At 52.9% G+C, this 23,910-nt stretch overlaps 1 protein-coding gene across 2 annotated transcripts; it reads right to left on the bottom strand.

Moving 5' to 3' along the window:
• Window positions 1-5,587: 5,587 nt before the first annotated feature.
• On the bottom strand, window positions 5,588-11,112 carry IRX6 (iroquois homeobox 6). Of its 2 annotated transcripts, none has more exons than XM_042919629.1 (6): window positions 11,058-11,112; window positions 9,839-10,096; window positions 9,014-9,123; window positions 8,504-8,811; window positions 6,985-7,614; window positions 5,588-6,049 (listed from the first exon to the last, which is right to left on the bottom strand). In XM_042919629.1, exons 1-6 carry the CDS (start codon window positions 11,100-11,102, stop codon window positions 6,042-6,044), a joined length of 1,359 nt encoding a protein of 452 aa, XP_042775563.1. In that variant the 5' UTR covers window positions 11,103-11,112; the 3' UTR covers window positions 5,588-6,041. The 2 variants fall into 2 exon arrangements, with proteins under 2 accessions (XP_042775563.1, XP_042775564.1); XM_042919630.1 differs by having other exon boundaries at window positions 5,588-6,046.
• Between the last annotated feature and the right edge of the window lie 12,798 nt (window positions 11,113-23,910).

The following is a 23,910-nucleotide window of genomic DNA, read 5'->3' as shown; positions in this document are numbered from 1 at the left end:
ATACATATATATATATATATATCTGCCCCTGGTTCCTGGCACAGAGCTCCTATTTTTATTTTTTTTTTAAACATTTATTTATTATTGAGAGACAGAGAGACAGAGAATGAGCATGGGAGGGGCAGAGAGAGGGGGAGACACAGTATCTGAAGCAGGCTCCAGGCTCTGAGCTGTCAGCACAAAGCCTGATGTGGTGCTCGAACTCACAAGCAGTGAGATCATGACCTGAGCCGAAGTCGGATGCTTAACTGACTGAGCCACCCAGGCGCCCCAAGGCACAGAGCTCCTAAAAGCCATGTAATTTCCTAAGTGATAAGAACACTAGGAATATCTTTTGTTCCAATATTTTGTCTTTGACCTCTCAGTTCCTGACACAGCGCTCCTAAATCCCTTAGAATTTCCTGGGTGATAGGAGTGTCTTTTATTTTAATGAGTTGATTCTTGGTGGGCTCCCGCTCGGGATCCTCTGTCCCCATCTCTGTGCCCTTCCCCCTGCTTGCACTGTCCCCAAAATAAATAAAAATTTAAAAAAGAAGAAGAAGAAGTTTCTGTGCTCTGGGCTCTCCCAGACCTCATCCCATTACCTCCTCATTTGGCTGTTCATCTGTACCCTTAATCATGCCCTTTAATGAACTGGTAAACGTAAATGTGACTGTGAGTTCTGTGAGCTGCTCCAGCAGATTAACTGGACCCGAAGATGGGTTTGTGGGAACCCCTGATTTGTAGCTCAGTCGCCAGATGTTGTGGGTAACTTGAGGACCCACCGCTTGTGACTGGCACCTACAAAGAGGGAGGTCTCGTGGGACTGAGCCCTTAACCTGCGGGATCTGATGCGGTCTCCACGTAGACAGTGTCAGACCTGAGGTAAACTGTGGGATAGCCAGCTGGCGTCACAGAATATCACTTGGTGTGGAGAAACGTCACACATGGCTGGTGACTAGAAGTGTCAGAAGTGAAGACAATGTGGAGGTGGTGAGAAATTAAAGGGGTTGGAAAATTTCCAACATGGCGCCACCTTGGCTTCAACGTCTCTCTAACTCGTGGCAGAAATCAGGGAGTTGGTGTGTCACCAACCAAAATTCAAGAAACACCGATCTAATAAGTCCTTGTTCCCACAACAACTAAGTGAGAGAACCAGAGAAATCATGAAAGAGCCACATGGTTTATGACCATCCCAGAAAGCTGAGTCTCCGAGACACTTGGTGACTTGTCCAAGGACTTGGGTCACTGTTTCTCCCCCATCTTCAACTTAACATTTAATGAAGAAAAATGACATCACTAGAGGGGTCCTCTGCCATATAACTGGTAAATAGCCATTAGACTCCATTTTTTTTTTCTTTAGAGAGAGTGAGAGAGAGAGCACATGAGCATGAGTAGGGGAGGGGCAGAGGAAGAGAGAGAATCTTAAGCATGCTCCGCATGGAGCCCCACATGGGGCTTGATCCCACAGACCCTGGGATTATGACCTGAGCTGAAATCAAGACTGAGACACTCAGGCACCCCCATTAGACTCCATCTTTACTCTGGTCTCAGAATAAGGGCCAAAGAAGCTCCAAATGAGATGGGGAGAGAGGAAGGGGAGGCACAGAGGGTAGGAGACAAATTTCAGAAGTTACGTGGAGAAGAAATTGGTTCAAAAAGGAAGAACTTTCTAATGCCAAGGCTGCAAATGGCTACGCCAAAAGACAGCGGCAGGCCAGCCAACCCCGCCCCCCCCCCCCATTGGCTCTTTTATTTGCCTGAGATAGAGTCTTCCATGCTTGGTGTTGGCTTTTCCCGAGTATGTAGGGATTCTAGACCACATGTTCACGTTTGGGGACAGAATTGTCTCCCGCACCGAGGTTACAAGCGACTCCTATGCTGCTTGCACCCTGAAATCCTAGCGGGTCTTCAGACAGCTGGGAGTGGCCTCTTCCCCCTCCAATCACTACACTCCTTGAGCTTCAGGATGGTGGGGGTGAGGGTATGGGTGTGGGTGACTGAATCGGATGAGGAGAATGAATGTGAATCCAGATTAAATCCGGGAGGAAATGTTGGCATCTGTTATTGGGATGTGATTTACTTGTGGCCAGCAGCAGGGACTCTAAGCACTCATGCTGAGCTTAGGGCTTGGCCAGTGCTACCCAGGTTAAAAGCCCACCAGACCACATAGGGTGCTTGTTACAAAGGCAGATCTCCCAGTGTGATTCTTTAGCCTTGGGCTGACTCTCATGGTAGAGATCCAGGGGCTACATTTTGCCAAACACTGACCTGGGGTGTCTCAGCTGCGTCCCGGGGACATGTGGACAGGGGGAAAGGTGATGGATGCTCTCAGCCAGGATATGCGGGCTGTGCCCAGGAAGCACCAAGAGTCCTTCCCCATTGGACATTCCTGAGACGGAAGGAGCTCCAGTGGCCTGAGATAATAGACGCACAGGCACTTAGAATCTCAGAAACACAGGCTCTTATTCATAATGGAATAAAAGCATCTTAAAATAATAGAGCTGCAGGGCCCGTGGATGGCTCAGTTGGTACAGCATGTGACTCTTGCCCTCAGGGTTGGGAGTTCAAGCCCCACGCTAGGCATGGAGCCTACTTAAAAATAAATAAATAAGTAAAAATAATAAAAAAAAAATAGGATGCATTAGCAGTCGATCTCAGCCGTTAAGAATAAGTTGTATTCAGAGTTTAACTTCTTTACTTCATTAGCTGAATAGCTGACACTGAGTTACTTCATCTTTCTGAGCTTCTGCTTCCTCCTTCATTAGATGGGCCTCCTAGGGAGTATAATATAATGCCCTCTTGCACGGTTCTGACATATACATGAGTCAGAGCGTTTAAAGGACATGGCGTTGAGGGTGCTACAGGGGAAGGGGTCCAGAAACTCTTATTATCGTTGCCAAGGTCATAGGATCTTAGGACCAAAGGTGATCACAGAGATTATCTAGTGAGTCCAGGGGCCATGCAGAGAGTGACTCCCATTGGAGATGAATCAATAACAGAAGAAGCCACTGTTGTGCGAGGCTCCCTTGGTCCAGCCTCTCCTCTCAACCTAGTGGTGGTGGGTGTTCTCCAGCCGAGGAAAGAAAGGAAGTTTGGAGGCCCATCTCCTGGAGACCGTCCCAACCTGACACCCACCGCCTTTCCTTGTTTCCTGACACCTGCCTTGCAGAGCTCGCACGCCTCCCGTCGGTGGGCACCAGCATCAGCCGAGGAGAGCGGGGCTGTGTCCTCCCTCCCCTTGCTCTAGTATTTAATCAAGACAGTATTCAAAATATGATTCTGGGAGATTATATTGGGAGATTTGCGGGAGGCTCTCAGTGGGGGCAGCGACGGTGGGAACAGATTGCCACTGGGGGCCCAAGGCTGGGATAATCGGAGGCTCAGGCGTGCCTTTCTCAGGCCTTCACCCGCACTCCTGGAGCCCACCCCCAGCCCTGGAGCGGCCAGCACACCGGGATGGAGAACTAGATCATTCCCCATATATTACAGCTGGGGAAACTGAGCGGGGGAAGGGGCTTGTCCACAGCCCCAGCCAAGAAGCCACGGCGTTGAGATGCTAAAGCTCTTTTCTGGGATTCCAGCCGCTCTTTTCTGCCCTTCCTACACCCACCGTCTCCAGCCAGGATCTAGGCCTGGATCCTGGGGCAACCCCTGGGCTGCCTGCTGGTGGCGCTCTGGGTCGGGGGAGGTGAGGAGAAACTAGGCCTCACAGACAGGAGCTGGGGAGACAACTTCCTGAGTTCCTGAGTGGGAAGGCAGGCAGATACCTGGGCCTCTCTTCCCAGGACTCAGGTTCCATAAAAGGCTGTATGGCTGGGAGAACTCCCTTCTCCCCCCTGGCCCTCCCCCCCCCCCCCCCGCCCTGGGGGCAGGGGGGGGCTCCTGCACTCTGGATCAGCCACACGACCTGGGGCTCAGGTGCCTCTCTGCTCTCTGGCCTTCACTTTTCCTGTCTCCAAGTGTCTCGGTATGATGCTAAGGGCCCCTCTACCCTCCACAAAATGGCTCGCCGGAGCCCCACTCACTCCCAGCCGAGGCCCTCAGAAGGCGCTTCTGCTGACTCCGCAGCCTCTGGAGGGGTCTACCTGGCCCCCCAGGAGGGGGTGGGGTCGAGAGCGCCTTGAAAGAAACCTCCAGCTAATGCTCTTTATTACAAGCGTTAATCCCGCAAAGCCGACTGGAAATAATGTTTATCTTTTCGCAGTTTAATTTCCCGGACCCTAAGCCGCGGGTCAGTGAGGGCGACCGGAGGTCCCCCAGGGAGGCTGGGGGTGGGAGCAGCTGGTGCCCAGAGCAAAGTGAAAGCAGGGAAGGTATCATCCGGCGGAAGCGAGGGAAAGGAGCATGAACCGGAAAGAGGCAATGGACCCTGAGTGGAAAGCTGGGGTCCCCTCTCCGCCACGGATTCCGTGTGACCCTGAGCCAGTCCCCTGCCCTGCCACTTGGCCTCAGTTTGCTCATCTGGGGAAGAGGTTTGTCCTTTGTAAGCCATGATCGCTAAAGCCCCTTCCGACCCAGGGTCATTCTATAAAAAAGAAGACAAGGTGGGGGGCTGGGAGGGGGTCTGCCGCCTGTTCCCCGGTTTTTCCAACCGCTTCTTCTCCGCAGCCTCCGGGAGGTCTGACAATCTCCCCGCCTCCGACCCCCCAGGATGCGATGATGCGGGCGGGGCGGGGGGGGGGGGGGGGGGAGGAGGGGGCTTCCCGCCCCCCGCTGCAGTGCCAGGCGCTGATTTAGCAGCCGCCACCTGGTCTCGGGGGCCCGGGCCGAGCCCAGCGGTGGAGACGCAGCTCCCCCAGGATCCGGTCCTTGGGCGCACACCCCGGCTGCCCTTCTCCTGACTTCCCGCCCGCATCAGCTCCCCGCAGCTCCCCTCTGGGGCCCCGTCCCGGGTTCACCTCCCCCTCTCCCCGTGGGCAGCGGCCAGCTCCCTGGCTGGCTCCAGCCGAGGCCAAGAGGCCCGGGACGCGAACTCAGGCCGGGCGCGGGCGGCTTTCCATCTCTCCGCCCCCCGCCCCTGCTGCAGACGCGGCTCCCCGCGGGGCACCGAGTCCGGTTCCCTGCCCACCGGCTCCCATTGGTCGGCCTGTACCGGAAGTGATTGCCGACACTTGGTTCCATAAAAGAATGTCACCTCTTGCCTCCCCGGGACACAGCAAGCTGTCACACTTGGCCGTTTTGTACGACGGGAGGAGCGCGGGGATCCCCGCTGCGTGCCAAGGGACGGCCAAGGTTATCCGCATCCCCAGTCCTCCCAAGAAACTAAAACCCAAGTACGAGCCCGAAAACAAATGCAGCTTCCAAATATGCTGACAGCTCCCCGACCTCCGACCTCACCATTTCCGCCCCGTTGCCCCAGTGCACAAGACCCCGCCGCCGCGCGTCACCCTGCTCGGCCAGTTAGGTACACGCAGCGTCAGGTAGACAGAGTTAGGCGCCCTCACGGCCTCGGCCTTAACCTCGCCAGCCTCTCTCCTTGCTGTGAGAGGGACTGAGGTCTGCAGCTCACGCCGCCCTGGCCCCGGATCCCTGGCCTCATTCCATCCTCCCCTCCGCCCTGGCCTCTCCCAGCGCCCCTGGCACAGACACGCCACACGGGTCGGGTTTGATGTGATTATTTTTGAGGACACAAGGAATAAGGGCGAGGAGAAGACGCAGGTGGTCCTTAGGGACCAGGTCGGCGCTGAAGTTACAAAGTGAAAGGGGGTAGGGTGGGGGTGAGCGAGAGAAGGAGTTGCTGCAGACCCTGAATCAAGAGGAGGGAGGCCGACTCGGTGTCCCGAGTGGGTGCACAGGACAGACTCGCCCGGCTGTCCCACCCGGCCCTCCCCCGGGTGCCCCGCGCCACCTCCTCCAGCGGGTCTGGCGAGATGCACGTCCGCCCGCCACTCCCAGCTCTGCGTGCAAGAAGGGCCGGGGTAAGGGTTTCTGTGTGTCTGTCTCTTAGGCGAAGTGAGAGCCCCCAGTCTCTGGCAAGGTCTCCCAGCTTCCGAGCGTGGAGGTGAGTTCCAAAAGTAGGCCGTATTTCCGAGATTCTTCCGCAAATCGCAGCCATTGCGCTAACCTGCTGAGAGAGGAAAGGTTGATTAAAACCCGAAGGCCGCTTGGCGCTGATTCCTAGGAAATGGAAGGTCGGTGGTGTCCCATCCGAAGGGAATCAAAGGTCTAGAGGCAATTTGCTTGCTAGAAGGAACATTCGGACCCCGTTATGTGCAAATTCAAATAACAGCGTAACCCAGTTTTCTAAGCCAGTAGCTAATCCTGAGAGAAATTACTACAAAGCAGAATCTGACTAATTGCCGGAAGCTGCCTGATGCTGGGGGGAATGTCACTTTGTGGGGTGCGATTCCCTTCCGCCAGGCACAGCCAGAGAACCAGCCAGGGCCAGTAGACAGTGATTGGCAGTCACACCCGGCTGGGGCTGAGCCCTTGGGGGTGAGCGCTCTCCAGGGACAGCCCCAACCCTGGCCACCCTCCCCAGGGGTTTCAGCCGGCCCAAGGCAGGGCTCCAGCTGGACGTAAGCGCTGGCCTTAAACCAAGTGCATGTATCTGGCCCGTCCTTTCAGGCTTCTTGGAAGGCCTTGGTTCCGGCCCAGCCCTAGCAAACTCTTGGTGCAAGCACAGCAGGGGCCAGCTGGCCTCCCCCGAGGGGCGGGCAGGGGGCAAGGGTGTCTCTGCCAGAAGGCCGTGATGGAGCCCACCTGGCACATTTGCCAGCACATTGGGCACCGGGGCGCAGAGGTCTAGGTTGACGACTTGCTCAGTGCCCCTAGGCAAGTTACTCTCTCACTCTGAGCCCATTACTATTAAGTTTCAAAAGGAGGCGGAATTAGTGCTTTGGTTCCTAAGCTGCTGTTTCAGGAAGCGCTGTGGGACAAGCCCGCTCCAGGTCCCAACGTGGCCGTGCCCCAGAGGCCGAGAGGCTGGACAGTGGCCGGGCAGCACCGTGGGCAGCCCTGTCCTTTGGACAGACACACCCAACGCCGTTGGGAACCCACTACCTTCTGCTCCAGACGGGTACTGGCACCGCACTGCAGGCTCCCTCCGCCGCGGGCAGGGCGCACAGTTCATCGGCGGCCCCTGCAGGGCGAACGGGTGGTTTCCAAAGGCTTTGGCTGCGCGGGAAGACTCTTCGCCCGCGGAGTCTCTGGGGACGGCGGCGGGTGGGCCGCCGGAGCCCGGAGGCGGTCCCGGAATCAGACGGCACTCGGGACTTCGTGGCCTGGGAGGGGGTGGCGCTGCCCCGTCGACAGCGCTGGCTGCCGCAGTGTGCGCCAGGGACCAGATGCGCGGTTTCTCGCGGCACGGGTAGTGCAGGGTCAACGTGGGGCCCCCAGGCTCCGCCCGGAGGAAATCCGCTTCTCCCGACCCGGGGGGCTCAATGAACGAGAAGGGGCGCGCCGCCAGGCCGCACTCCCGGCGCTCCAGCCGGGCCTCTCGAGCCGCCGCGGCGGCGTATGGTGCTGGCTGCGCCTGCGAGTCTTTATGGAACTCAGCCAGCCTGTCCGTAGCGGTGGCCACCGCCTCCTCTTCTTCGGCCTCCTCCTCTTCCTCCTCCTCCTCCTCCTCTTCCTCCAGGTCTTCCAGGTCACTCAGCCGGAGCCCTCGGGCCTCCTGGCTTGCAGAAGCATCTGCGGGAAATCAGGACCGAGTGAGAAAAGCCCCAGGCCCCAAGGGAAATCCGCGGGAGTGCCCCCCCCCCCCCCCCCCCCCCCCCCGAGAAGCTTTTAGCAAGATGGCTGTGACTGAGGGCATTCTCGGGGTTGCTCACCAGGCTGGCCAAACCGTCTCTTACGGTCGTCCCAGCGCACCGGCTTGCCCCCCCCCCCCCCCCCCCCCCCGGGGAAAGAATTTAGGCCCCAGCCCTGCCCCCACTCCTGGGAAGACTCCTCTCTGGTGCAAAGAAACTAACGCTTTTTCCTGCCTACGACCTGGATGTCAGTGTCTCCACCGTAAAGCACACAGACATACACCCAAGGGGACATTTTCCCCTCCAATTCCAACATCCACAGGTAGCTGGTGTGTATTATTTAATTCAGCAAATATTTATGGAGTGCCATCTATGGGCCAGACGTCATTTAGGCACTTGGGTATTAAGAATTTAGGGAATACAGCAGCGAGTAAGAGACACTCTCTGGTGGAGGTGATGTTCTGGCAGGGGGAGGCAGACACGGACAGGACCGCCTTCCCACAGTGATAGGTATGGCAGAGGAAATACAATAGGCCGATGTGATAGAGAATAACTGAGGGGCTAAGTGAGCTTGGGTGGCCAGGGAAGGCTTTGTCCAGCCCACACTATAGAAGTCAAGAAGAAGCCAGTTATGTAGGGAATTCCAGGCAGAGGGAACTGTACAGGCAAAGGCTCAGAGGTGTGTGTGTGGTGGGGGAGGAACACAAGTGCAAGGGTAAGTCAGGGAGCGCCTCCAAAGACGCTGTTGTCCAAGGCAGCTCGCAAAAGTGCCATCAGCCCGCTATCTAGCTGGGAAAGCCCAAAGGTGGGGTGGTGGACATTCTGGGTACCTTTGGCGTCACCATTCAGGCAGCCCAGGGACTCCTCTGCTCCACTCTCAGCCCTCCTCTCCTCCCCGCCTTTGCTCTTGGGCGCCCAAGTCATCTTGTTCTCCTTCTTGAGGCGCCGGCGCGCGTTGGCGAACCAGGTGGACACCTGGGTGAGGGTCATCTTGGTGATGATGGCCAGCATGATCTTCTCGCCCTTGGTGGGGTAGGGGTTCTTGCGGTGCTCGTTCAGCCAGGCCTTGAGCGTGCTGGTGGTCTCCCGGGTGGCGTTCTTCCGGCGGCCTGTGCCACTCAACTCCACCGCTCCATACCTGGGGGGGGAGAACCTGGCTCACAGTTCTGGGTCTGAGAACCTGGGGCTGCAGGCAGGAGACAGTCTGAGGCCGGGAAATGAGGTTCCGTGCTCCCCCCCTCCTCACACGCCCTCCTTCCCAGGCCGTTCCCAGATGGGCCCTATGGCGGGAGGCGGGGAAGGACCTGTAACGCCAGCTACCAAGGCACCCCATGCCTTACCGGTCGTACTGGTACTGCCCCAGAGTCGGCTCATAGGGGTAATAGGCTCCTGCTTGTGCCAGGCCAGGTGTAAAGTTCCCTGCGGCCTCTTTAAATTCATACTGTGGATTCTGGTGGGGGTAGGGGTGGGAAGAGAGAATTCAGGACGACGTTTGGGGAAGAGGCAGTATAGTTGCTAAGGGCATGACCTCTGGAGTCCAGTCGGGTCCTACCACTCCTACTGGCTATGCGACCTTGGGCACAGTTGTTTACTCTGTGCCTCAGTTTCCCCTTGGTAACTGGGAATAACAACAGTACCTCTAGGGTATGGAAGAAGCACCCTTGGCAGAATCCCTGGTGCAGAATAAGGAGTGGTTAAACGCGAGCTCTCCTTATTACTGTCACCACTTGTGACTACTCCCAATCCCCCCTCCCTACCAGCTGGGGACCTTCCCGGCCTCACTCTCCTTCCAGAGCTATTCTCTGACCCTCTGTATCTTCGTGGCTTTGGGCAAGGGGTTTGAGCCCCTTTTCATTTCAGTTTCCTCGTCTGTAAACTGAGGCTCCCTACCTCAGGAGTGAACAGAAGCACAGATGTTTTGTAATCAGGACGGAGTTCTGCAAAGGGTCAAACTGCCCCCCCACGCTTTATAATCCTACCCGTTTCCCTTCCTCGGAGTTTCGCCTCCTTCCTCGATGTCCCCCCCCCACCCCCCTCTCCCCCAGACGTCTTACTGGATTTCACCCGCTGCTGCCTTGTTCATGCCCCCTCCCCCCCCCCCCCGCCCCTCCCCCGGGCCGGATGGGTTTTGGCGAACAGACCCAGGCTCCACCCGGGGTACTCACCAGCGCCCCGTACAGCGCGGGCGGCTCTGGGCTGTAGGGCAGGTAGCCTGGGTAGCTCTGGGCAGCTGCGGCGGCCGCGTAGGGGGCTCCGTAGATGCCCAAGGCCGCGCCCAGCTCGGGCCGCGCACTGCCCAGCAGCCGACCGTCGTAGGGCGCGCAGCAGAGAGCGGCCGCCGGGGTGGAGCCTGAGGCCACGTCTGGGACCGAGCGCGGGGCGGATTCGCAGCAAGTGGCGCTGGAACTTGTAGACACCAGAAACTACGGGGGTGAGAGAGGCGCACCGGAGGTCAGAGATCGGCGCCTCAGGCTGGCGGGACCCAGCGGCAGAACAGCCCGATCGCTCCCTCATTCAACATGAACTAAATGCCACCCAGAGCTGAGCGAGCACTCTGCTGCGATGGAAATGATCTGAAGACGTAATTTAGCCAAACTGCCCTTACAGGTACTTCTAAAACGTTGCTCAGGCTCCAGAGTCCCGGGGGTCGAGGCGATGGCACGGTCTGAAACCCGAATTACAGAAGCCAAACTCCTCTTGTTCCCTCGCCCACCCCTCCTCCGCCCCCATCACAGGATCTTACAAAGGCAGAGCTAGAAGTTAGGCTTAGCGACCACCATCACCTCTTACTCCAGCTCCCTTTTTTATAGATCGGGCACGAGCACCAGGGAGACTTGTCCAAGATCCCAAAGCGGGTCAGAGGTCAAGAGGGAACTAGACCCCACAATCTAGGCAGAAACTGGAGAACAGCGGTGGGGGTCCCCAGGAAATCCTTGTCACTGCACAACACCCACCGTAATCTGGAAAATCCAAGGAGACGGAAGCAGAGAGCGTGGACCCGGTCAAAGAAGGGACAGGATAAGTACAGAAGTCAACAAGCAAACCACTGAACAATGGTGAGGTGGAGAGATCCGGGTCACCTCGGATATCTGTACAATAAGGAGGCCTGTCTGGAAGATCTCTGAGATCCCACCCACCTCACTTAGCGCGTGGTTAGTGCCCAAGTTGCGGGTCACACGATCTTCCGGCTTGCACTGGGGGAGTGGAAGGTTCTCGGCCAGAGGCTGGGGATGTCGGAGGGGTCTGTGGTACATTACCCTGGTCCCTGCTCTCTCTGTCTTCTCCGGAGACTCGTGCGAAAGGGGGGGCGCTCAGCTGCAGGCGCGTGCACTGGGCACCCCCTCCTCTGTGTCAGCCCCCATCCCCCATGGAGGCCCTTCTTACCTGGGAAGCGCTGCCGTAAGGGTGTCCAAAGTGCGGGAAGGACATGGTAGCTGTCCCTGGCCCTCCTCCTTCCCTTGCGAGTTCCCGCCTCAGCCCCGCGATTCTGCGCCTCCAGCCGTGCGCCGCCTCGGTCCCTTACACGGCTGCTGGTGCCCAGCGCCCGGTCCTCCGCCCGCTTGGCACGACTGGAGGCAGAGCCGAGGGCAGTCCGGCTGCCGAGCCCTGCGCTCCAGAAGGCGCCCCTCCGGCCCGCGGGGTCCGGAAGACAGAAGGGCCCATGGATGGGCAAGGAAAGGGAGAGGATGCGGGTTCCCAAAGTCGCGCGGTGGCGAGGCAAGGTGAGGCGCGGCGCCGGGCTGTGAGGCTTCAGAGGTGTCCCAGTCCAAGGTGGCCAGAGGCTCAATGTGACGTCACGGTAATCCCGGGCCGCCAGGCGGGCCCCCGGGCCCTGGGGCCCCGGGCCACCAAGCGTGCCAAGCGCAGCCAGCCCGTGCGCGCGCGCGCACTCTCACCCACGCTCACACTTGTTCCGGGAGGTTTGTGCAGCTGGTGAGGAACGTCAAAGACCCTGACCCTCTGTGTTTGGCGCTGGATCCTACCCCTTTTCGCCTTAAACTCACGCGCGCGCGCGCGCGCGCGCACACACACACACACACACACAACCTCTCCAAATTACCCGGGAGAAGTAGGAGAAACGCCTCCCTCTGTGCCGCGCAGGCCCCGGGCGCAGCGCGTTTACCTCCTCCCCTGCGGCCCGGAGGAGGAGAGAAGCAAGCCAGGCGGCGAGGGGGGAGAGAATACAAAAGAAGAGATAGGAGAAAAAAAGAGAGGAGAAAAGTGGGGGAGAAAGGCAAGAGGGAGAAGGAGGAGGGGAGAGGAGAGAGATGAGTCCAAGCGAACAGAGGCGCGCGGGGGAGGGGAGGGAACTGGGGTGGGCGAAGGCTGGGCGCAGGTTGAACACAGGCAGGTGGAGGAGAGCGGCGGCTCGGGGGACTAGCCTCCAGCCCGGCTCCCCCGCCCCTCCGCTGCAGGAAAGTTTGTTCTCGCCACAGGCCCGGCACTGGTTGGGGCCGCGGCCGGGGAGCGTCGGTGGTTCCCACTGGCCCGCCCGTCTTTGTGCTTCGGAATCTGGTTCCCCACCCCAGCCTCCCCAGGACTCTAGCTAGATTCAGGCTCTCGGGGCCCGGGTCTTTGCCAGGGTCTCGACCCAGGGGCTTCTCTGCAGCCTCTGGCCTCCGAACGGAGCGAATAGCGCCCCCTCGAGGCCAAGATTCAGTTCCGCTTGGACTCGGCCTGGAAACGCGGTAAAACTGACCCTTGGCATCCGCAGACAGCTGGCGAACACCCCTGGGCATCTCCTCCGAAGACGACGCTTGGTTGCTTCCTGCGCACAGACCAATGTGTCCACGGGGGAGCCGGGGAGCCCCACAGGAAGGTGCCGGGGCCGAGCTGCAGCCGCTGCGCTCCGCTGGGGGTGGCGCTGGCGAGCCGCGGTTCAGCTCTCAGGGACTGAGGCCCAAGCCCGGCGCTTCGCCGCGACGCCGGGTTGGGCCCAGAGATCTGACCACCTCCCTCTATCCCAGGGGTCCTCAAAGGGGCGCTGATGGGCGGAGGAGCTCGTTTGTGCCCGGGAGGGGGCTGCGTGCTCTAGGCCTGGCACGAGACCAGCGGCCGCCAGTTTGTGAGCACTGTAGATCCTGCGCACTCAAGGCTCAATTCCCCAGGCCTGGAGCATACCCACCGAGGGCCACCAAACCGCGACGTTGGGGAAGGGGGAGGGGCGGGGAGGGGGGAAGGACGGGGCGTCCAGTCTAATGGGGGAAGGTCTTCGGGGGATGCTGCCGATATCCCAGTGGAACTCAGGCTCTGGGGCTTGCAGGCCAGAAACCTCAGAAAGTCTCGCCTTTCACTCACAGGGTTACAAAACGCTCTCTCAGGTCCTCTCTGCACCTCCTCAGAGGAATCCAGGGGGTTGGTTCAAGGACCCAGTTTTATTTTCTAGTTGAAACGCAAGAACGTGTGGCTCAGATGTTAGGAATAACCCGGGACTCTGCCCTGGGATTTTGCGAGGCGAGGAGGAAGCCCAAAGACCATGCAAGGTCTAGGGCCCTGGCCCGGGATCCCTGGCAGCGGGCTTCCCCCTGGACTCTCGCAGAGGGAACTGGTAGGCCCAGAAGCCAGCTACCTGTTTGGAACAACATCGGCTCGCCCACCTCCCCAAACAGATTCTGCAGAACGCGCAAGGCACAGAAGAAGCCGCCAACCGCAGACCCCTCTGCCTGGGATGATTATTATGAGGACAAGCTCCATTCTTAATACTAACGAACCCAGCTGGGTTGCCTGGTCCGTTACCTTGGAGAAACCTTGCATTCAACCCCGGGAAACTCCCAGTTAGAAAAAGAATCATAGTCCTCGCCAGATTGATTTAGTGATAAAAATTCTCTGTAATAGATACATCCCTTGATTTTTTCAAAACGCACTTTGGAGCTATCCACACATTTGCAGCTTGGATACATCTAAGCTATCTTTTTTTTTTAAAGGGAGCATTGGAGAGAATTCATTCAATTAGTCCCTTGGGGAAGATTACTGCTAATTAATTAATTGCAAACATTTCCAGAGGGAAGGTATGTCAATTGTAAAGTAATAACATTAGATAGTTGAAATACTTACTCAGCAACTTTGATTGCCCCTTCGTTCCTAAGCAGATTTTTTTTATGACAGAAAGATGGGGATGGTGGTGAAGAAAAGCATTAGTTCTGTCCCCTGGCGATCTGGTTGCAAAGGAGAAGCTGCCATATAGAACGTATTGATTTTTTAGCTGATTTATAAGACCTCTGCGGGAGCAATGCCGTGTGCAGGGCCTCCAGGCCTATCTCTTGTCTTTGCGCTCTAGGATTAGAGAAAAGCAACAAGAGTTTTCAAGAGAAAAAAGAAAAAAGGAGGAAGAACACTGGTGAAGTACATTGGAGGCTAAGGCAATGAAGGTCCCTCAGCGCTTTTCTTCTTACGTAGAAAAGGACAAGCAAAAGAGCAGGTTTTATATTAAGGCACCTTTCTATTGTCTCCAAAGTTACTTGACAGTATCAGAGTGTCTTGGGGAGGGAGGCTGCCACTTCCAGACACGGGGGAACCTTGGTTTCGTATTTCCTTCTATTGCTATGCCTGCCAGGTACCCTTGTGATTTGACTGTGACCACCACCAGCATTAGGTGGGGCTCCCTAAAAAATAGTTCTTAGGAACTGTGTTCTCTTCCGGCGATTTTCAGAGCCTCGTAACAAAACACAGCCGGTGGGTTCAACCAACATCAACCTTTGTCTGGCAGAGACCTGGGGGGTGGGGGTGGGGGGGAAGACAAGGAAGTCTCTCTTCGAGGGCCTGAATGAGGGAAGCGGCCGTGGGATCTGCTCTCAACCTCCTGACTGTTGACAGACCCTCACTTTGGCAGCCGAGTGCTCTGGCTTCTCATTGCTTTGTTTAGCACTGATTAATTCAGTTTTGGGAAAAATGCCCGATTGTGCGTATGTGTGTGAATTTCATGTGTGTGATTGTGCGTATGTGTCTGAAGCTAGTAGACAAACCTATGCAATGCAGACCCTCCCTGTTCTATTCGAGGGGGACACTCCACCCAAAGTATTTTCTACAAGTGGGCCAGACTCTTTTGTTGTATTATGCAATATGCCCCCATATGTCCTTTAGCTGCTCATTAAAACAAATATGAAGAGTCAAAGGCCTATTTGGAGCAGGGCGAGTCCTCGTCCGCATTGTTTATTTGAAGTTCATGTTGCTTTGCTTTAAATTCGCTGAAGGTCCCGAGCAGACAGAGAGAAGGATGTGTCTTTGAGCAAGAAACAGACTCTTAACTAGAGAGAAGAAACTGATGGTTACCAGAGGGCGGGTGGGTGGGGGATGGGGGAAATAGGGGATGGGGATCAAGGAGGGCACTTGTCCTGACGAGCACGGGGTGACGTACGGAACTGTTAAATCACTGTATTGCACACCTGAAACTAACATCGCACAGTGTGTTACCTAACTGAAATTAAAACCAAAACTTTTAAAAAAAGGACGTGTCTTTGACAATAAACTGAAATGCAACATGCACACACACGAATCTTATTGCATTATTTGGGCTTAAATATCCATCATTTCCTAATATTTTATAAAGACGGAAGACTTTACAAGGGCTGGGGTGAGTAACAGCCCAGAAATGCCCAAATCAAGTTCAAATGCCTCAAATCACAGATGCAATGTGTGAGTGTATGGGCATAATAACATAGATGAAGACGGGTTAAAGTTATATTTTTTAAGTATGGATTTTTTTTTTTTTTTTTAGTGACTGTTTTTGCACTGAGAAGGATGAAATTTCCTCAAATCTATGCATGAATGAACAAGTGCATCTGGACAGATGCATCTATAATTTATACTGATCAGTCATCTCAGGTCTACCCGAGTAAAGCCGAAATGAACACTAATTGTTCTGACTCAAGTACCGTGCGTGGCATCTGATTGGGAAACACAGGGAACCCCTGCCTGGCCTGAATACACACTGTCAACAGCAACCTTGGCATCAGGAGGAAAAAAATAAAAAGGCAAGAATTCCCAGATGAGGGTGCTAATGCCGTTTGTCAAGAAGGTGGCAACTAGAATGAATTTCTGAATAAAGTAAAAAAAAAAAAAAAAAAGACACTCGATGCAGAGGTCCTGGTGTGTCCACAGACCGGGTACACCTGAGCTTAGTTACAAATCGTGGCGTGTAGATAATAAAATTCCCTTGCATTCGTAGCGTGCTTGGGAGCTATCCCAAACACCTCTGCTTTATCTCTTTTAAGGTTTAGGGTAAGGAAATTGGAGAAGGTGGGAAGCAAATCCAAGATCATGGAACCCAGGAGATGGCAGAGGGGGGGACCGGAATCCAGACCCCCAGACTTTGGGTCTTTCCACAAACCCGTATTTCAAACACACATAAAGGCAGACACAGCCAGGAGATGTGGTCTAACTCCAACTGGACCCAGAGAATTCACATGTCGTGTCCACACACAGTGTGATTTAGCAGAGACAATATCAAAAGAGGGACCAGTATGCACAAACAAATTCTCGATCTTTACCACATGCTTTTCTATCAGCCTGTATTATGAAAGCACTTACACAATATTTGGGGAGTTTTAGAAATTTGACGTGGATCATTAACTAAAATAGAGAACAGCAAGCAGCCCCAGCTGTGACTGATAAATATATGAATCAAAATAACAACAACAAAAACACTCCAGAAAATCTAGCCAAGTTCGGGTCTGTATACCTACACTGGTTTAAAAAAAAAAAAAAAAAAAAAAAAGCAATGAATGGAATTTAGTTACTGACTACTGTCAGGGTAGGATATATATACACTTTTTAAGCTTTGCTTAAATAATATATATACATTAAATAATTATATTAAATAATATATGTGTATATATATAAAATATATATATTTTTTAAGGTTTGGCCTCAGTGGGGGGGGGGTGCAGTTCGGTGCATTAACTTCTTGCTTGTAAAGCAGTTTTTGTATATAGAAAGTCTTGATGATTTTTATCCTGTGGATGGTAACATCTTCCTCATGATAAGCTTAAGGCATCTAGTGTTTTCAAGGAATTAAAATGGAAAGTAAACAACAGACGTGTGGATTAGAAAACCAGAGAACAACTTAAAAAAAATTTTTTTTTAAATGCTTTTATTTATTTGGGGGAGGGGAGGGTGGGGCAGAGAGAGACGGGCACAGAGGATCCTAAGCGGGCTCCGTGCTCATAGCGGAGAGCCCGATGCGGAGCTCGAATCCACGAACCACAAGGTCATGACCTGAGCTGGAGTCGGAAGCTTAACTCACTGAGCCGCCCAGGCGCCCCAGAGGACAGCTTCTGAAGACAAAGTCTAACGGAGAGAAACGCATGTAAGAAATAAGCACCTGAAAAGGACTGCATGTTAGGATCCGCTGGGCTAAGATGCCATGGCCTTTCCCCCTTCGTGACAGGGCCTAGGGGCGGTCCTGAGTGTGCAGTTCGGGAACAGACTCGTGGCCTGGACCGATGGGGAAGGTTGCTGCCGAAGCGCTGACTCGGACGAGAGCCAGGGACGGTGCAGAGTTGGCCTACAGCTCTCTGACTAGGACACTGTGACCAGGCAGGCGATAAGGTGGGTCCTTGGTTATCCTTCCTGCTCTAGGATTTCGTTGCCGGAGGACTTTTAAGGCTTCGGTTAAAACGTGCAGCTCCAAGCTGTAGCCATATTTGTCCCACTGGTGACATTCCCCGGTTTTCTCTGTCACCGTGGCTTCTCCTACTTGTAACGCCGAGCATTAGAACGGGCCAGGAGCCTTCTTTTTTGTGCCACCCGGGGCCCACTACTTGAGGGAAGCCGAGACCATTTGTGATGTCACGTGCTGGCCCCAGTAATTTACGGCAAATCGTCGCAAATCAATAAAAATATGGGAAGTATATCATTTTTAAAGGGGAAAAAAAAGAGAAACACATGAGACATGCCCATTAAGGGCAAAACCATTCTAATACCTGCTTGTCTGCTTGGGTCTGCAATTAAAAACATTCTGATAATAAATCTCCTTGCAGGCTCTTTCAATGCTTTTAACTTTCCTGAAGGTTCAAATTGGTATCCCAAAAATGTGCCAGGACTTTCACAAGGTATTTTATAGACTCATAAATAAATACGGCAATTAATCCGTGCTATATTTCTTTCATATCTGATGACAATTTATTATGGCGTTCACCGATTCGGTGCACAAAAACTCTAATGCACTTAAAATCGGATTTCAAACCAAACATTTTATGGGAAAATATAGTATTGATCATCCATTTAAAGATATCATGAAGATGATTCATAACCTGCCGTAAAAAAAGATCTCATGAGGGTCTTACAAATGAGTGGGGTTCTGGAACAGTCTATTCATAAAACCAGAGCTATTGAATCTGTGCCTCTTGTTTTCTTCATCTATCTTCGAGTCTTCCAGCACTGATTACTTTTGCATGTTGCTGTTTTGTAAGAAAAATCTCCTTCCGTGGCATTTTTCATAGTGACAGAAGTCGTGGAATTTGGGAGTGAATATTTTCTATTGCAGTGGTCTCTTGAAATTCTGTCCGCAGGAAGAGTTTCAAGGGCAATCGAGGTGATTCTGGTATCTTGGAGTCAAAGCTATGGTATGGCCCCCATCACACTGGGGGTTCCTGACAGATCACCGTGGTCCTGAGCAGTCTCGTGCCCCTGATAGTCCATAGTCCTAACGTACTATGAATGGTAGAATATCTTCGGTGCACACACAGGACAGGGTGCCAGTGAGGACAGAAGAAAATCCGAGGGTGCTGGCCCTTCCATTCAAGTGGCACACAGGCCTGTCTAGGAAAAGCAACATATATGATTTGCTCAACAGACACACACTGTGTGTACTGAACGTTGGGCATGATGGTTAGGAGGCAAGGGTTGAGCACTGAACTAAAGACTTTCCTGCCCTCATGCAGGCTACATTCTAAGAAGTTAAATACTTTCAAGACATCCTGAAATCATTTATCGCTAGCGAAATGTGCATTTAGTGGCAACGCCATTAAAATCTCTGAACCCACGGGGCTTAGAGTTTCGCTATAATGTCTGCCCCAAATTGGATAGCACTTGTTTCATTTTATAGAATCTAGAGCCTATGAGAGTTTACCTTGCCTAGTGTAATGGAGCTCGTACTGGACTCAAGCTGCCGGCCACAAAGTGGTGGGAGAACAACGCATTCAGATTGCCACATTGAATTGTCGAGACGATGCAGTTTCAGGAAATAACCACCTCACCCAACATGTAGCGGATCCGAGCGGCTTTGTTTCTGGTCTATTTGTGTGGGTTGGGTCCCCTTACCCTTTGATGTCTACACAATACCGCGTATCGGCATAGAAATGAAAAAAAAAAAAATCAGGGCACTCAGATAGACGTCTTGGTCTCTTCGATGCCAACACCTAGAATTCTCATCTGGTATATTTCACAGTTGAGACTAGGGTCATATTGTCTGAACAACAGGGGAATGCGTCTCAGAGATACTGGTTGATGGGGACAGGGGATGGGACACAGCTGGGTTGGAAATTTAGGACCTCAGTGACTCAGTTGGTTCAAATCTACCCACATTACCAGCTAATGTATTGTACATTCATAACTTTCTCTCTTTCACTTTCCCAACTACACGGAGGGTTAAATAGGTGCGTTTTCTTACCCTCTTTCCACAGATGAGCAGCTGAGTTTCAGAGGGATTAACCCACTGGCTCAGGTGACATAGCCGATTAGCATTTGAGACAACTCCCAAGAGCCACCGGGTCTTTGAATGGTTGTGTGGTCCACTTCCGGGCCCCAGGACCTTTTGCGAGAAAGCATCAAGTCTGACCTTGGTGCTCTATACGGGCGGGCGTTGGGAGGTACAGCCTGGCGGGTCTTCCCATCTCTGGGATGGTGACACCTTGTTCTTCCATTTTGGTTTTGTGATTGGATCTCCCCCGGCAGTTTTAAAGCCCCACGCGCCTCTGCTTTGTGGTGGTCCAGGTTGGCTCTGACCATGAGCTCAGAAGAGAAAGTTTGCCGTGTCCACAGCAATCACACAGGCCAGATGCTGAGAACGACGCACGTCATCAACAATAATAAATCCATCAACAGGACCTTGGTGTGAGTCTTCTCGCCCTCATTTCTGAAACTGTCTGTCCCAAAATGGGCTCATAAGATCTTTCAGAGGGGTGCCTAGGTTTGCTCCAGGCACAAACTGCTTTGAGTCTGTGGAGATGGGAGCACTGGACCCAGCGTCTAACTTGTGGTGGAGGGAAAATGGACTTGACAGAGACAGCATGAAATACATGAGCAGGATTAGACTGTCAGTGTAGACCAGAGAACATAAACCATTTCCTGTGCCACTCTCCAGCTCAAGGGCAGGGGCAGAGCAGAGGGGAAGCCTGCAACTATAATTACGAAATATAAATTTATACATATATAAAGGGAAAGGCTGAGGGTAGATGTTAACCACTAAAACTCCTTTTACGTTATAAACACCACAGGGATATGGAAAAGCAGCATGGGGATTAAGGACATCTTTTTGCCTTGGGACTAATTTATTACTCTAGATTATGCAGTTAACAGAGAAAGGAAAAATTGACAGGTGGCTGTTTTTCTGTAAAAGTTAAATGTGAGTAATGGGAGGGTCCTGCCCCTGGCTTTAAACACCTGATGATGGAGACTAAGGTGGCCAAGAGCTGAAGAGAGCAAGATGCTCGTTTGAGAGACAAGGCTGGGACCTAGCCTGAATCTACCACCGTTTGCCTGGGAGGCTTTGGACAAGACTCTCCCTCTGCCTCTGGGAGCCTCAGTGTACCCATCTGAAAAATGGAGAGCTTGAGCTCAGTGATCTAGGACTCCTGGGCTCACATCTTTATGGGAATCAGGTCACATTTCCTTTCCCAGGACTCTAAAATCTCCCTGATGCCTGGGAAGACTCTCTGAAAGTTCTTTTTTTTCAATCATGGATGGTGCATCGAAATCTTTGGAGCATCTTTAAAAACCCACACACCCCCAGCCTCACGCCATGAGATTCTCAGCAGGCCTGGACGTTTGTATTTCAAGAAAAACATATAATAAAAGGAGAACATGCACCTGGTAAAAAGTCAAACTACCTGTGGGAGAAATGACGGATTGTCTGATACCCATGCTGCTTCTTCCCGCCTAAGCACATCCGGATGTTGTCTGGGATGGCCATGCAGAGTCATGGCCACTTGCTGCTGGCTTTCTAGCATCTTTTACTTGGGGGGGGGGGGCGGGTGATGGGGGAGAGGAGTATACCATGTGAACCAATTTTGGTTAATAAGGCTTAGAGGAAATCTGCATGGAGGATTCTGGGAAAACATTTATTTTCAGGATAAAAGAGGTCCGAGGCAGGGCTGCCCCGCCTCGTCTTTTGAGTCCGTGAACGTGGATGTGATGACTGACGCCGCAACGTTTTTTCATTCATTGGTTCAACACACATTTATTGAGTATTTACTCTGCACCAAGTAGGATTCGGAGATGCTGGGATACAGCCCCATCCTCATCGAGCTGACGTTGTAGAGCCGAAGACGGACAGTGTGCAAGGCACGCAGGTAAAATACAGAAATGTCCGATGAGGATACAAGTAAGTAAGTCAGTAAGTAAATAGATAAATAAATAAATGAAGCAAGGGAGAGGAGTTTCCATGAGCACAGGGTCAAGACGATCGCGCAAAAGTAGCCGTCATATCAGGGAGCCAATAAACCCCTGGCTCTGGGCTTCTAGTTTGCGTCAGACAAATAAACTGGTTTTGTTTAAGTCTCTGTTAATTGAGTTTTCTATTACTTACAGCTGAATGAATTCCTAAGACAGTGTAGTGGGGGTGAAAGAGACACATAAGTCATCTGATTATTTCATCCCCACTCTCCAGCGGCGTGGACTCCTAACAGTTTCTTGGCTGCCTTCCAGAAACGTTCTATGTTAATACAAGCCATATAAACATAAGCTCTATATACAATCTCTCCCTCTGGCTCTCCCTCTGTCTCTGTCTCTCTCTCTCCGTCATATACACGTACACACCCACCCACACGTAATTCATGACAACACAGCAGGGTGGCTGAGGGCCCGTGTGCCCACAGCTCCGTAGTATAGCATGACACAGAGTCCGGCTGCATAGTGGCTCGAACCCCGTGCAACGAACACCACTGTGCTCGCTTAACCATCGACGGCACGTCTTTCAAATGCCCGGAGATGTTTCTCCTTTTTTTGACACCTGGGTAGTATTTCTCAGCGTGGAGGAGATCTGTAGCATTTTTTTTTTCCCCTCTTACTATCCATGGGACATGCCGATGAGCACCCTTGATGGAGGACCATGTTCTAAAAAGATCTGTGCGCCCTCAGAGCTGGCTCACGGCAAAAGGAGAATCTGCCGAGATTGGCCTTCTTTCCTTCTTTGTTCGCTTTCTTTCCCTTTACACAGCTTGCTGTCTCCTGCGCACTCAGCTCCCCCCACATCCGTACAGTTTCCCCTTTAGTTCTATACGGGGCCATCATGCACGCTCAGGGGGCAGCATTTATGATACATCCTACTTCAACATTTAAGAGCTAGATCTTTGTAGACTTTTCTCCCGTGAGGCTCTTTAGGAAGGACTTAAAAAAAAAAAAAGGAAACAAACCCCCAAAGTCCACTTTGTACAGAAGCAATGATAGCTAATTTGGCGGCATTCATCCTATGAACGAGGGGGTAAATACCAAGTAGTCCGATGGGGGGCACAGACGTGAAATAAACCAGATAATAATAATACAGCATGTTAAGTGCAATGAGAGAGAATAAGTGTAACGGGCAATGGGGGTAACTAATCTTAACTAATCGTGCCTTGTGGCTGTGTGCAGAAGATCAAGCCATAATCTGGCTGTGACAGACAAGCTGGGTTTTTAATGAGAGGAGGAGGGGGGGGTTCCAGGTGAGAGAGGAAATGGCACATGCAGAAACATGGAAGGAGCTATTTGGGGATCATAATACAAGCGATGGGAGGGCATGAATGGGAGGGGGCCAGAGAAAGCAGTCAGGGGCAGACTAAGAAGGAGGGTGGGTCCCACTGAGTCTGTGATTGGTGCCTCTGGGTCCTGGCAGGGTCAGGCAGAGCAATGCTGATGAGACGTAGAAACTTCTAGAGATCTAACTCTTGCCCAGGCCCGTACCCTCAGCTGCTTCTCTGTTTCACCCACCCAGCTGTACCGTTCCGTAGGGTTCCAAAAGAAAGTAGGTGAAGTTGCTGGGTTTTGGGGAGAAATACAGAAAAAATAGCTAATGGGAAGGCTGAAGAGGAGGTGCCTCTGTCTTGAGGGTGGATGGGCTAACAAGTTAGTCAAGATTCTTTTGTTATTGGAACAGATGGACACTGGCTCAGTTAAGTGGGACAGAAGGGTAAAAGGGAGGTGGGATATAGACATCTAAACTTGGGGAGACACATTCAGAGATTGAGAACAAGAGGCTGGGGGGAATTTCTTTCCAGGGGCTGCCAGTAAAGAGTCTTGGCCTCCAACACTGTCTCTTTTAGTAAGTGTCATATTTCTAAGAAAGAGAGACAGAGAAAGAGGTGCGGGGGAGGGAGAGAATTTAATTGGTCCATTTCTGGTCTAGTATCTTTGTGACCGGACCAATCAGCTCTGGGTCAGGGGGACCTATTGTGAGCCAAGCAGTCCCGCTAAAAGCTTCAATCCAAAATGGTGGATGGAAGAGCAAATCAGGGCAACCCCACAAATGAAGCAAAGCTGTGTTCCATTCCGTGCTTGGAGCGGGGCAGTTAGAGCTACCCCTCCTGGATCCAGGCCCTAAGAAACTTGGACTTCATAATTTACGAAGGCAACAGGGAGCCAACAAATCCATTCAGCGCACATGAAATATTTCAAGCGAGGCACAAGGGACCCGGAGCAGGTCTTAGAGAAGATGGATTTACATCTGGCAATAAAATCCCAACTCCAGTAACCTTTGCACTTAGGTCTGGATTTTGTCTGGATCTTAAAGCTTTTATAAGTGTTTAAGAGCATGAACTCTGCAGGGGTTGGAATTTCTCTTGCCTTCTCTCCCTCCAGGGATTGGGCTGCCAAGATGAGGCTGGGGGCCCTATCACCTTTCATTCTCGTTGGCTTGGAACTCTTTGCCTCGAGGGTGTTTCATCTCTGCCCATGGATGGAGTTGGCTCCATGGCCTCTTGAGTGATGTACTTAAACTTGCTGAGCTCTAGTGTCGTCCCCTGTTGAAATGGAGGTGTTCCTACCAACCTCGTAGGACCGTCATGAATGCAAAGTCCAGACCACATTCGAGTGGATTTTGTAAAGT

The sequence above is a fragment of the Panthera leo genome, chromosome E2 (assembly GCF_018350215.1).
Source record: "Panthera leo isolate Ple1 chromosome E2, P.leo_Ple1_pat1.1, whole genome shotgun sequence".
NCBI lineage: Eukaryota > Metazoa > Chordata > Mammalia > Carnivora > Felidae > Panthera > Panthera leo.
This window is presented reverse-complemented; position numbering and strand designations above follow the sequence as displayed.